Genomic DNA, 14,552 nt, shown 5'->3' on the forward strand with positions numbered 1-14,552 from the left:
AGCAGAACAGCGCGTACGACAAAGGGGGACTGCACTGCTTAACACAGAGGACATAAGAAAGGTCTTAATCCCGAGCCAGGAATTTGGGCCCTTTCCAACAAATGCTTGTTTTCTGCACGTACCAAGGCCACTGCCTGCCTTTCTGACCAGGACTGAGACGACCTCATGTGGGCAAACTGGAATTGTTCAGTGTTGCCCTCAGCTGAGACTTCCAATTGCCCCACAACATCTGTTCTTCCCTCTTCCTTGGCAACAGAACTTCTAATTTTTGCACTGCGCATGGCTGCCCCCAATGACACCGCATCTCCCGTCCCTCCCCTGCAGGTAGGTGTTGCCCGGTAACTAGGATGTGGCCAAGGGGGTGGAAGTGAGGGCCTGACTTGGGGAATTGGGGAGCGGGGGCAGAGGGCATGTTCACCTTCCTCTCCGCCACCTTCCTAAGGGCTGGAATGACATGGTTGGAGCCTGAGAGTCCGCTTCAGCTACTAGATGGAAGCCAGTGGTAGAGGATGTCAGCCACAAGGTGCTGAAATGAAATGGAAGAAGGACAGTGCCCAGGATCTTGACCTCTACAGGACCATGCTAGCACGGTGCCTCCTCCTTGCGAACTTCATTTATGTAAGAGAGAAATTACCTTATATCTTATTTAATTCACTGCTTTTTTTTAGTCTTTTGTTACTCCCAAACTCATCCTGATTGATTACAGTCATGTATCTGGTTAACCAAGGATTCTTCATGGATAATTATTCTGAGTTCACTGCAGGTCTTCAGAAAGCTTCTAGAGAGCAACAGAAGAGATTGCTCCTAAGCGCGTCTGAGGCTAGAAGTGTGGGCTGTGTCTCCCAGGGAGCCTGCTGACAATCTCGAAGCCATCTCCAATGAGCCTTCTACTCCAGAGGTCAGAGAGGAGACCCCAATTTCCTAAGAATCTACGACACAGCAGTTCTCACATAGTTGACCAGAGCGGACAGGGGACCAAATAAACTTGATAAAACGGTAAGGAGTTACATTAGCCTTATTGATTTGACATCTGCTGTGGCTCTTATCTGTCTGGTGACAGTCCCAGAAAGCAACTTACTCTTTCGTACTCCCATCGTAGTGTGGATGTGGGCCTTATCCAAATCAAACACGGGAGTCAGAGATGATCCAGAACAGGGCCGCTCGACACGTGCCTGGGAGCCTAGCTGCGTGTCCTCACACTGTTTGTTACTAGCCCACAGTGAGATGCGGAGCTTGAGCCAGAACACAGACCTACTGCTTGACTAAGCCCATCGTTTCCTTCTGGTGACTTCTTTTCCCCCACAGCAAGACTTTCTCCATGAGGGGGTGATATATATTCTGACAAAGCTCCTTTCCTCATTTCAGACAGTACTTTACACAGCCTTTCTTTGCTCTGTTATGGGGCTTCAAAAATATATAGTTTGCCCTACCTCAAACCAAATGAATCAGCATCTCTGAGGACAGGGCCCAGGCAACTGTATTTTAATAAAGCACCTTAGCTGACTCTGAGGAATGCCCGTGGTGGAAAACCATCGTACAGATATAACAGGAAGGTGGAGGATTCAGTATTGTCTTCTCAGGACCTAAGCAATGTGAACGTCCATCTGCACTTGTTTTAAACTTACGCTGGCTCCGCTGAGCACGCCAGACTCTTAACACGGCCTTTCCTGGGCCCTTCTTGATTGCCTGAATTGAGAGGAGTTGGCAGATTACCTTGGACAAAATTTAAATCCAGAGACATTTGACAGTATTGTTTCCATAAACTTTTTTTTTTTTTTTACTGTTTATTTTTTTGAGAGAGAAAAGTGTAAGCTGGGGAGAGGCAGAGACAGAGAGAGGGACAGAGGGTCCAAAGCGGGCTCTGCACTGACAGGCTGACAGTAGTGAGCCCGATGGGGGACTCGAACCCACAAACCGCGAGATCATGACCTGAGCTAAAATCGGATGCTCAACCGACCGAGCCATCCGGGTGCCCTGCTAATACTCTTTCTAGAAGCTTTTGTTCATGTTGTAGTTTTTTCAAAAGCTCTTTTAGTCCTTACTGAATTTGCTCTCTCGAGAAACACACTCAGCTTCTTTAAAGCCAGTATAAAAAAGGAAAAGGATTTTCCTGCTCCCCCCACGACAGAGCCCCTGGCACCATCACTGCTGTCATCAGACACCTCCAGTTCCACTGGAGGCTCGGTCCCTACAAAACAGGTCAATGGTTCCAAAATGGCAGGATCTTCCACGCACAACTCAAAGGCGATGGAACCCTTTACCCTTACCTGCAGTTCCCAGGCTCAGCAGCACGGCCACCCAGAGGACCCAGAAGAAAATGAGGATGGCAAAAGTCCATAGTGGTTGGAACAGCAGGAATGGAGAGTTGCTGATGGCTTTATTAATGACTTGGAAAAGTTCGACTGTCAATTTTATTCTTTTTCTGAAGACAAAAATCAAGCTGAGCAGAACTGCCTGGAGAATAAGGGGTTAGAGCAAATTACTCAAAATAATAAGAGAAAGGCTTAAAGCAAACCTTAATATTTTACTGACGTGTCAGCCAACAGCTCCTTTAAGATAGCTACTCACACTTTTATTATATTAAACAGAAAAATATTCACATCCTCAGTGGGCGTCTATTATGTGTTGGCCCCTGTGCTAGATCCTGCAGCTGTAACCATGAACGAGACACAGTCCCTGTCAGAGAACAAGAGAAAATGCAAAGAAAGTCCTCTAGGGTCAGAGAACTGTCTTCTATCTCTCACCTCCTCCCCATAATACGCAAGATACTCAGAGAATGCTCGAAGACTGCAAAAGGCAAGGGATGTAAGTATGAGGGAAAGGACAGTGGTTATGCCTCAAAGCAACCTTCTGTGCCTTCTTCTCTGCTGGTTTTGGCCTCCCTCCATATAAATTTCTTACTAAAGAAAGAAATCACCCTTCACCCCCACATCCCAGCCCAGTCATTGCCATCTCCTCATGCTCTTCACACACAAGCATCGGCACTGACTAGTCTCCACCTGCCACCCATACTCCCGCAACCTAACCTAGAGCACGGCATGTGAATCTCTGCCCATTCCTCTTTTCTTAAAACGGTCTCCTCTCTTGACCTCTGTGATTGTTCTTTCTTCTGGCTCTCCTCCTACCTCTTGTTGTTTCTACAGTCTGTGGACTCCTTTTCCTTTGTGGTCTTAGCGTCCTTCCTAGAGGCTGATAACCTTCAAAGAAGAACCTCCAGCCTCACCTCTCTCTAGGTGCTAGATGAGTAAGCACATCAGTTACCGGCCAGGCCGTGGACGTCATACAGTGTCTCAAATTCAACCCATCCTGAACCAAGTTCATTATCTTCATAGAAGAATCTTCTCCTTCTTCTATATTTCCTATTCCAGTGGCCCTAATTTTTCTGGCCTCTCCAAGAGTAAGGATGGTTCCCCTCTTGTGTGCTTCCATATTATCCCAAACTTACGAATTGTAGCACTCAGAATTTATATGGCAAATGTTTATTCATCTGACTTTCTCATTAGATTAAGCTCGCTGAGAGCAGAGCCGTCCCTTACTGTCAAGAACTGGCCCAGGGCAGGGCACAATCCCCATCTCCTGCATTCAGTTTCCTGACAGATATCTCAGTCTAACCTCCCCTCTCTTCCCAAGTTTATCAATTATCTCAGGTCTTATCAATTATCTGCACCCAAATAGCCACCTCCTTAGCCTCTGTCTTTAATTTCACTGGTCCCCAACCCCTACCCCTTTCCCTCCTCTAACCCACAGCTAAAGGGGTCTTTGTAAAGAGTAGAATCAATGATGTCACCTCCCAGCTCAAAATTCCTCCATGGTTCCCCTGTGCTTCTGGATAAAGATCAAGGTCATTATCACTACAGATAAGGAACTTCCTGGCATGGCCCCTCCTGTATCTGCCTCTCAGCCTTCTGCCAAGGGAACCTCCACAGCTCCCTCTTGTGTTCATGACAAGATACCCTTTCTCCTTTAGCCTTAGATACCCTTTCTCCCCCAGCTGGGCTGGGGCATTCCTGGCCCAAAGGATCTTACAATCCAGTGGAAGAAAGTTGATGGAAGGTGGGATAAAATGGGAGCAGAGCCTCCCGACCCAGTCATGGGTGTCTGGAGGAACTGGGGAAGATGTCTGGACCCCTGTAAGTGGTAAAGGCTAAGCAGGAATTTCCAACTCTGCATTCTTGATGCCTACCACAATCAACAAAAAAGAGGAACCTTTTTTGTTTCACTTAAAATTTTCATGAAGCAAAATGATATGATCTTCAGGCAAATAAACTTGGCTTCTAGCTCCTGAGTGGAAAGCTAACATATGTATATTTAAATACATGTGTGTTTTACAAGTTATATATATGCATAAAATACTCCTCTCACACTCTAAGTACACTGCAAGGATGCTCACTAGAAGCGTAGAGTTAACTTTCAGCAGGGATCAGCATTACCTACTGGGGATGGTGCCGGGGGTGTGGGCCAGGCTGGGCTGAGCAGCAGGGCTAACTTACCATGGGGGCCACGTCCTGGCTTCACTCATCTAGGCTCTAAGCTGCAGGGAGCTGCCCTTCAGCCTGTGCTCCTAGGCTGATGCCCTGAGGTGTGCATTTAAGGCCATTTACCCTCTTTTCTCCATTGCTGCTAGCGCTTACAACAAAACTATTTAAATAATATTCATAGGCAGCCCCCATCTTCCCTGAACCATGTTTTCTAGCTGATTTGTGAGGCAGCTTCTGGGAACTCAGGAGACAGGAACATATCCCAGCCAAGTGTCCTGGTAGCAGACAAGGATCTCTCTGGGAAATCTTCACTAGATGAGACTTTCAGGGTCTCTGTTGGGCTCCAACATACAGGTCAGGGAAGAAGTGAGATGGGGCTCCCATGTGAGCAAGAAGGATGAGGGTTGAAGGAGGTGACCTTTCTCCTGATTCTATTCCCCTCTTGCTAATGCTGTTTCCCTCTTTTGCTTCTCTGGAAAAGTGGGGTAAGAAAGGCGGAGTGAGGGAGAAGGAGAGCAGCTGCTAACACCTCTTTCCTCTTGGATACCAGCACTGAGGACAGGGAGTGGTACCTGACTAGGGGACACAGTATGACGTTCTCTCCCTGACCTCTTTCCCTCATCTTGTGCAGGGGTCTGTGGGAGCCAAGCTGGGCTGGCAGGGGAAGGAGCAGGTAGAAAGTGGTTTTCTCTTGCCCCATAGCCAGCCCAGCTTCCTAGCCCTGGGTCCCCTGTCAGGGAGCATGAGGGGTGGCTCTCTGTGGGAATGCTGAGTTTCCATGGCAGATGCTCCCCAGGGAGGAGGGAAGTCCATGGCCCTAGGGGAATCTTGTAGGAATATTCCCATTCAACAGATGAGGAGAGCCAAGCCTAAGGCCAAGACAATTCTGTGAGGTCACACAGTGGGTAGTGGGCCATGGGCTGGGACGTCCGCCTCAGACCGCAAAGGCTGGAATCTTTCCCTGTGTGCCAGGTCATGACATTGCTTGCTCTGTAATTTATCTAGTCATGGGGCAGGTGCTATCTGTGTATTGTATCTTGCTAGCTCTGTTGGCTAGTGCATGGCCCAGTGTATGATAGGGACTCAAGTACACAGCAATCAACAATCTAGGGCTCTTGTGAGGACATGCCCACCCAGCAGCCAGCACGTGGTGGGAACTCAGTAAGTAGCTGTGATAGGTGTGCCAAAGCAATGGCGTATGAGCTGTGGTTCGCTTCTACCCTCTATACCATCCCCTGAACAGGACTCACAGACACAGGTGCAAACAGCCTTCACAGCCTCACCTCTCACCAACCTTAGTGAAGAGAACTTCCCCTGACTTTGGTGTCTGGTGGCCGTTAATGGTTCAGTGTGTGGAGACAAAGGAAGCCCTGGGGAGGGCTAAGGGAGAAGGTACACTCTCCCCCCCAGCTTGGAGCCCTGCTCCCCACCCCCTCCTCCATGCCCAACAGCTCAGCACCGGCTGGGTTACAGGGGAACTTTTTTTCTCCAGCCTCCTTTTCAGGCCCTTGGAGCAGTTATGGGCTTGGTCCCTGCCTGAGGCAGGACAAATCAGAAGCTTTACTTAATCACACACTTGCTTCCCGAGATGCAGTTTATGTGAAGAACACAAACCTGAAACCTCACTAGAAATGAGAAAATGTGAAGACCACCAAATAGGGGAACTGAAGGATGTCCTCAGGAGAGAAGTGAGTTGTGAGAGAGTCTGCGTTTGCTGGAAGAATTAAAGGGCTTGTGGAAAACCTAGCTGTGGCTCATCCACAAAACGGTTAGCAAGCAAGGCACAAGCAAGGATGGCCGTGGTTGCCTAAAATCAACTCCACGGTCCCTCCAGGGCCTTGTGATTCTAGCCCATTTAGTGCCACCTGGGGAGTGACCTCAACGGTTTGCAACAGCCAACCTCTCTCCCGCAACAACCAGTATCTGCTGCCTCCATAACTCCGCGTGTGCCTGTTTTCATCTAGGGAGCTCACAGAGGTGGCGGCAGGTTCTCTGAAAACCAAAATAACCCAGTGGCCAGCAGGTCTGGAAATAAAGGACTCTCTGTGTTCAAGGGCAGTGGGAGCTGTCACACCCTGGAGGGAGCAGAGCATCCATTGGCTGGACCGGGGAGTCTGCTCACAAACAGGAAAGAGGAACTGTCGTAAGTCTGCCCCCCTCCAGGGTCCACCTTATAGCTGCTTGGGGGTAAAAATGGTTCTACTGTATTCAAGGAAAACAAATTAGTACAGGTAGAAAATTAACCTCTGAGAGATGGCAGAAATGACTTGGAAAGAAGGTAAGGCCTTCTTTTTTCCTGTTTTTTGGAAGGTTTTGATTTATCCCTATGTAGGTATTGCAAATAAAAGAGAGAAAGTCCTAAACATGTATGTGTATTCACCATACTATTATGTAATGCATACTCTGAGATTAAAAAACAACAACAACAAAACCAAATTCTAGTTGTTTTTGGTTAAATTATTTGGATTTCAGAGTTCTAGCAAGCTACTTGACCTCCTGCTGGAAGGGCGTCTCTTACCGTGATTACTGTAGATACAAGAGCAAACCCCAGCAAACACTTCATATTTTCCCTTTCTGTGTCCAATTCTATGCTGAGGTCATGGGTATAGTCGTAATACAGCCACCATAAGACACCACAGACAACTAGAAGGCAAAACACCAGGGGAACTCAGCACATGTGCATGGGATAACCGCCTCCCCCAACCCCCAGCACTGGGTGACCTGGCTCCGGCAGTGGGTCCCACGGGCCTGGGGCTTGATGTGTAACAAACGACCCTCTGAAGGAGCTGGGCAGGGCCAGGGTGGCCTCCCCAAGGACCACCCAGACCCTCAGTGGCTGCTTGTCCTTGGGAGGCACGGGAAGGTGATGCTAGAACACAGGTGCATCCTGTCAGCCCAGACTACACACTGGGCATGGGAGGAAAGTGCACGGACAGGACAGTGAGGGGAATAACATTAGAGTCCAAAGTCTAGACCTGTCCAGTGAGCTCCACTGGTGCCAACTCCTGAGGGAACTTGGAGGTCGGCTTGGCGGTCACAAGACAGGGTAGACACTCGATATTGCAACCGCTCTCTGTTTAAACATTACAACGCCACCTACAGCACCACCACAGGAAGGTCACGTTCGTCTTTACTTGTCCTAAGTGGGAAAGTGTCCATCACAAGCTGCGGTGCCTGTCCTCCAGCATGGCACGCTGTGCACCTGGGAGGCATAGGGCTCTAAGTTGCTGAGGGCAGATTAAGGGGAATGAGACTCTATAGTCATATCGATTATTAAAAGTTAAAATGTCCCATGCCAGTTGGTAAATAGCTGCTGCCTTGAACTTCCTGTGTGCCCCTACCTCTCAGACCTCCTTTCCTGATAACTCTTGGATGGACCCACATTCCAGCCACAAAAGGGGAACTAGCAGGTATAGGAGAGGCTCTTTGGGACCCTCCCCAGCTCAGGGCCTGAGTCTTTTTAGACTGGAGCCTTTGCATGACAACTGTGGGGACCCAAGATCAATGGTTGATGTGGAAGTTCAGAAGACATTCTTTAAAAGGCTTCCACAAGACTTGGAGTCATGTGTTAATGGTCGTCTGTTATGGTCACCAGGACCACTCTGGATTGGCAGGCCTGACTAAGCAGCAGCCGAGTGCAGCAGAGACAACAGATTGGCATCAAATTTGCTAATATCTGCAACACAAACAACTCCCTTTGTCCTCTCTGGGCCCAAGTTTTCTCATATGTAAAATGACGGGGTTGGATGAGAGACTCTCTGAGCCCCATTTAGCTCAAAAGTGCCAACTTGTAAGTTCTGTACTTAATGGAAAGGCTTTGCATTTAATCAAAAAGAAATCAATCAAGTAGAAATACTTACACAGCAGTCCCGAAATAATCAGTGCAATGAAAATGTGAACCAGAAGGGTGGTGATGAACCAGAAGGTGAACATCATGGCCAAAGACAAGGCTGAAAAATTAAGCAAAATATATAAACCCCAACAGCAACCGAGGTGTGAAGGTAATGATGGCAGGGCTTTAATGACTCCCAGAGGAGGGAGGACTGAGAATTTCCTTTAATCGCTAAATATCTTAAACATCTACTAAAAAAAATAACAAGACATACACAGGGTACTCTCTAAAGCATATATAAGTTCAGTCTGCTACAGTAAGCCAGTTTCTGAAATCCTACCAATTCTTCTTTTATTAATTTTTTTTTTTTAAATCAGGTCTTATTCCCAAATACCCAAAATGTTTTTTTTAAGTCCAAATAAACCATTATTATTATTATTATTATTATTATTAACCACACTTAACTCTTTTTACTTCTTATTGGGCTTATATAAAGTTTTAACTTTAAATGTTCTCAGGAATTTTTATTAAATATGAAAAATTAATGCCTTTAGAAATGAAAAATTTAAGGTCCAATTATATGGTAAGCTGTATGTGTAAAAAAATCCGCATATGATTTTCCAGTATTTGGGGTTTTAAGCTTATGACCTTATGTTAAGTATTGCAGTGAGTTTATATATAATTTTACATTTTTCCTAAACAAGGGATCAGTATTACTTGGGGCAGCCTGGGTGGCTCAGTAGGTTAAACATCCAACTTTGGCTCAGGTCATGATCTCACAGTTTATGGGTTCGAGCCCCGCGTGGGGCTCTGTGCTGATAGCTCAGAGCCTGGAGGCTGCTTAGGATTCTGTGTCTCCCTCTCTCTCTCTCTGCCCCTTCCCCACTCATGCTCTGTCTCTCTCAAAAATAAACATTAAAAAAAAAAAAAAGAAATCAGCGTTACTTACAGACACTTTGGTGTAGTGGTTAAGAATGTGGATTTGAGGATCAGATACATCTGGGTTGGGTCTCAGCTCTGCCACCTACTCTACTCACTGCCTGACTTTGGCCAAGTACTTAACCTCTCTATGCCTCAGTTTCCCTTCCTACAAATGGTGACAGGATTCTGACAAGGCTTTAATGAGTAAAGTAAAGTAAGCACAATGCCTGGCACATCTGGGTCCTAAGAAGTCCGGAAGTTACATAATGGTGATGAGTTAAGTATTCCCAAGTATTCAGGAATTAGTAACATTTTGGTAAGGAAATTAGGGAAAATCTGATGAGTAAACTGGCAAAATCATGGCTGATCAAAGAATTCCTTTCAACAAAAAGGTTGGGAAGCAGCCACTGGAGAAGGGGTAGATAGCAGGCCACTACGACTGCCCACACAGCAGAATGTATCAACTTGTTCAAAGAGAAAGTCAACTCTTAAAGGGGCTCATCAAGTTGAAATGGGAAGTTAAAGGGTCAAGAGTGGGTAGCTGCTTCCAGAAATGCCCAGAAGAGGCATGTCACAGCTCAAGGCCTTGACCTGCCTACAACCCAAAGCAGGCGGTTGGCTACCTCAGGCCATTGCCTTCTGATGCTATTCAACACAGATACACACGCCTCCTTCTCTTGCTCCCATGCGGCCTTCTAACCTGGCTTGCCTATGGGGAGAGGGCATTCTGGCCAGAAGACATGGCTTTCTGGTCCCCCTGACAGTTGTACTTTTCATGGCCAGTTAGCAAATTGGCAATATGCTTTGCACATCCATCCTTATGCAGAGCTGAGGACCAGGTACCGGAACATGGCCACTATGCTAAGACAACCCACACTCGGTGAGGCCTCTTGGCAGAGAGCCAGCTGGTGTCTCCCTAATTTTATTGTCCCCTCTCCCACTTGAACCTGAAACACTGAAAATCTTTATAAAGAAAACATGTGAACTTTTATCTTTAAGAGGCTAATTCTCATCGTACAACATACACAAGTGCTAGAAACTTTGGCAGAGTCACTGAAAGAAAAGCAATTTAAAGTTACCTAATGCGAGGATACACAGACCAAGGATTGTGTCTCTTCCTGACATTATTCCACTTAGAATTTGATGGAGGGTGTCAACATCATTTATCAAAACAGATGCAAACAAGGAATAGCACTCGGGTGTTTGAGGGACACATCTGTTAAACAAGGGGAAAGACTTGCTAAAAAGAAAAGAAGAAACGGCAAAGATATTTATTTAATTAGTTAACTTAAAAAAAAGCTTATTTAAAAATTTCAACAACCAAGAAAGCGTAAGATCTGCAGTAATAAAAAGAAGTTTAGCATCCTGTTTGCAGAATACACCTTGGAAAGCCAGGCAAGGGGCACCTGGGTGGCTCAGATGGTTAAGTGTCCGACTCTGGATTTCAACTCAGGTCATGATCTCAGGGTTCATACAATTGAGCCCCCCATCAGGCTCTGCACTGACAGCATGGAGCCTGCTTAGAATTCTATCTGCCCCTCCCCTGCTTGCTTTCTCTCTCTCCCTCAAAATAAATAAATAAACATTGAAAGAAAGAAAGAAAGAAAGAAAGAAAGAAAGAAAGAAAGAGAAAGAAAGAAAGAAAGAAAGAAAGAAAGAAAGAAAGAAAGAAAAAGAAAAAAATAAAAAGAAAGCAAGCTCTTTCTGTACGCTCTGCTACAGTAATTAGCTGATGCTCTGGGTGGGGAATGATGATGGGGACCCAGAGAAACTGGAACGCTACACTTGGAGAGTGACATTTCTGATTCTCCTGTCTTGGCCCTTTTTGGATACAAACTACCAACTCCAACACAAGAATGGCATTTAAGGAACTGGTAGAGATAAGAGCTGGTTTAACTGGAAGTTGGGTCAATGAAACTACCATTCTGTCCTCTTTGAGAAGGTGCATAAGGCTTGAGAGGCTTGCTACGAACAGAGTGGATAGCAAGCGATGAATATATGAATAAAGCTGTGGTTGGTAACTGCCTTGGATAGATGAAAAAGCTGATCTTTTTGGGGTCCCTTCCTGAAACCTAAAAATGCTCAGGGATATCCATTCTAATGACTTAAAAAATTTTTTTTAATGTTTATTTTTGAGAGAGAGAGAGAGAGAGAGAGAGAGAAAGCAGGGGAGGGGCAGACAGAGAGGGAGACAAAGAATCCGAAGCAGGCTCCAGGCTCCAAACTGTCAGCACAGAGTCCGACACCAGGCTTGAAGTCATGAACCAAGAGATCATGACCTGACCTGAAGTTGGACACTTACCGGACTGAGCCACCCAACAGTGGAAATAATCCCAACCCAAGAAGCATCAAATTATCAGACACATTGCTAAAAACCAAGCATTTTTTGAAATGTGTGAAGATGAAACAAGGGAGAACCCAAATGCAAACAATATTGTATTATCATGAAGAAAAAATGGCTTCTGAACTTTCAATGAACACAACATAGAACATAGAAGAATCTTTCTCAGTAAGTCATAACATTACAGGAATAGTTCCTGACTCCCTGAATAGTGATTCAAGAGAAGAGTAAAACAACTAAGCAGTTTTTCCCTAGTTAAAAAATTTGAAGGTGTAATACAGTCACATGGCTCAAGTTCCAGAAGGTACAATAGAACGAATAAATTGTGAGAAATGGCTGTCTCTTCTCTTTAAGGAAAATTATTTCTTCACAGGCAACTGTTGTTTTGGTTTATCTAGTGTATCATCCTAATTTTCTTCTCTCTCTTTTTTTTAAAGTAAACTGTACGCCCAATGTGGGGCTCAAACTCAAAACCCCGAGATCAAGAGCTGCATGCTCTGCTGGCGGAGCCAGCCAGGTGTCCCTCTATAAATTGTTCTAGAGACTTTTAAAAACATATATGAGTATAACAGGAAATTTAAATTGAAGTCTATAGCTGAAGCTCAAAGATAATAAAAATTATACTCCAAAATGAGATGCCAGACCCCACCATTCTGGGCTTGCCAAAAACACTGTTTAGAAAACTAGGTGGCTTGTCCTTACCACCCCTATGTTCCACAGAGAGTATAAAAGGGTTGGGAGTTGGAGATTAGAAGAACGTTTTAGAAAATAAACTTATAATTTTGGAATAATTTTTGAGTTACAGAAAACTTGCAAAGATGCTACAGAGAGTTCCTGTGTATACCTCACCCACCTTCCCCTAACATCTTACACAACCACAGTACATTTGTGAAAATCCAGAAATTAGCATTGGTACTATACTATTAACTAAACTACAGTCTTTATTTGGATTTTACCATTTTCCACTAATGTCCTTTATTTTCTCTTCCAGGATCCAATCCAGGATGCCCCGTTGCATTTAGTTGTCATGTCTCCATCGGTCTATGGCAGTTTCTTAGTCCTTCTTTGTTTCCCATGACCTTGACACTTTTGAAGATCCATGGTCAGGTATTTGGTAAATTGTCCCTCACACTGTACAATGTCCCTCATGTTTTCTCATAATTAGACTGCTGTTTTTGGGTTTGGGAGAAGAACACCATGGAGGTGAAATGCACTTTCCACAGAACCACACTGGGGAACATGAAGAACAACATGACATCACTGATGAAGTTAACCTTGATCACGTGGTTAAAGAGGCTGGTATCTGCTAGGTTTCTCCATTGGCATGTTACTATTCTATAGTCTACAGAATATATTCTATATTCTTTGGGAGTGAGTCACTAAGCCCAGCCCACTCTCAAGGGGAGGGAAGTTAAGCAGGACGTATCTACAAATATAATTCGGGATTCTTTTGTAAAGATTTATTCCTTTGTGCACTCCTCCCATTTATTTATTCAGTCATTTATCAGTGGACTCATGGATATTTACTTTGCTCTTGAGGTTATAATCTAGTATGATCATTATTTATTCTGTTGCTCAAATCATTCCAGCTTTGGCCACTAGGAGGTCCTTCATGTTGGCCCTGGGTAATTTTGACACACCCTTTTGTTTCCTGAAGAACATTTTCACTTTCTGGCTCTGTAAGATTATGCCATACTATTTTCCTTATATAAGCCCTAAAATCAGTCAATACCTTGGAAAATGGTATTTAGAAACCAATATCTGGGTAGTAGGTATGCTCATTGCTACTGGGGTGTCACTGATCCTGGGCCCTCTTATAATCAATCCTTGTATGTATTGTCAGAATTGCTAACTAGTACTCCTGTGACAAACAAACTTGCCAACTAGAGCATGGTGCTAATGTACAGTTATTTTTGTCTTCAGCTCACAGTATTTAGTCACAAAGCTGCTTTCCAAAGTACTTAGGTCAGGTCCTTTTCTCTCTTTCCCCTTCAGTGAGGTTATGTCATATATTTGTATTAAGTTAAATTCATATGTCATGGTCTACATTCTACCCCGAGAACTCTTGATATTTTGGTTGATTTTATTTTTTATTTGGATACAGTAAAGTTGACTCTCTACAGGCATTGGTAAGTACACTGAATCATGTAAAAGAGAAATTCTAAAGACTTTTTGTTTTTTGAAAGAGACAATTTTCACATGAATCCATCCATGCCCCCCCCCTCCCCCAAGGGAAAGAAGGTGAGAGATACCACTCCCAAGTCAGATGAGAAGGGTTTCCTGGAAAACTCAGAGGGCTCAGATGACACCATGGGTTAAAGTCTGAGCCCTGGGAAGTGGAGGCTTGGTGTCCAAGACAGCTACATAGAAAATTGTGGGGCTCTCAGCAGAAAGAAGCTGGAAGTGGCTGCTTCATGTCACAGGACGAAGGAAGACTTAGCAAATAACCAGCCAGAGCAGAGATGCATTTGACCATGTAAAGAGTACTGCAGCTGAGAGAGCCTCAGGGACGGGAAATCTCCAAAGAATCCAAAAAGTCTCTATGGAAGAAAGCTGGCTGGAACATCTCCCAAACCCAGAAAACTGGTACTTGTATCAGTCAAATAAGAACACCCCTATTCCCTCTTAATCCTCCTCACTTTTGCTGTGCCAGGCCTGAGAGTCAGAAGCCTGTCTCAGTGGACTGGCAGAGAAAGAGATGAGGAGGAGAAGAGAATGGAGCAGAGGACTGCAGCCCCCTTTCCTAGACAAAGCCTTCCCATCTGCTCCTGGCCCACGCTGGGGGAGGGAGAAGTTTCAACTGTCAGTCAAGTCTAAAGTCTATCATATTGGACTGAACATTTTAATTACTGGATGGAAAGTATCTATTACAACTTAAAGTGACTGAGTAATTATTGCTTAAAAGTAACCAAAGCAGTCTTGGGAGCTGTGTTTTCATTCAGGGACAGAGAAAAACTAGTCCCACTGAATAAATTTAAAG

At 45.0% G+C, this 14,552-nt stretch overlaps 1 protein-coding gene across 1 annotated transcript in view; it reads right to left on the reverse strand.

Moving 5' to 3' along the window:
* The window catches only part of SLC44A3 (solute carrier family 44 member 3), a 98,714-nt gene that overhangs the window by 55,860 nt on the left and 28,302 nt on the right, over nt 1–14,552 (reverse strand). Inside the window, exons 6-9 of the mRNA XM_049616771.1 lie at nt 10,311–10,471; nt 8,339–8,428; nt 6,997–7,121; nt 2,268–2,454 (exon numbers count right to left, since the gene is read on the reverse strand). Of these exons, the coding sequence (XP_049472728.1) occupies nt 2,268–2,454; nt 6,997–7,121; nt 8,339–8,428; nt 10,311–10,471 (563 nt within the window). The remainder of the gene's footprint in view (nt 1–2,267; nt 2,455–6,996; nt 7,122–8,338; nt 8,429–10,310; nt 10,472–14,552) is intronic.

Source organism: Panthera uncia, assembly GCF_023721935.1.
Source record: "Panthera uncia isolate 11264 chromosome C1 unlocalized genomic scaffold, Puncia_PCG_1.0 HiC_scaffold_4, whole genome shotgun sequence".
NCBI classification, from domain to species: Eukaryota; Metazoa; Chordata; class Mammalia; order Carnivora; family Felidae; genus Panthera; species Panthera uncia.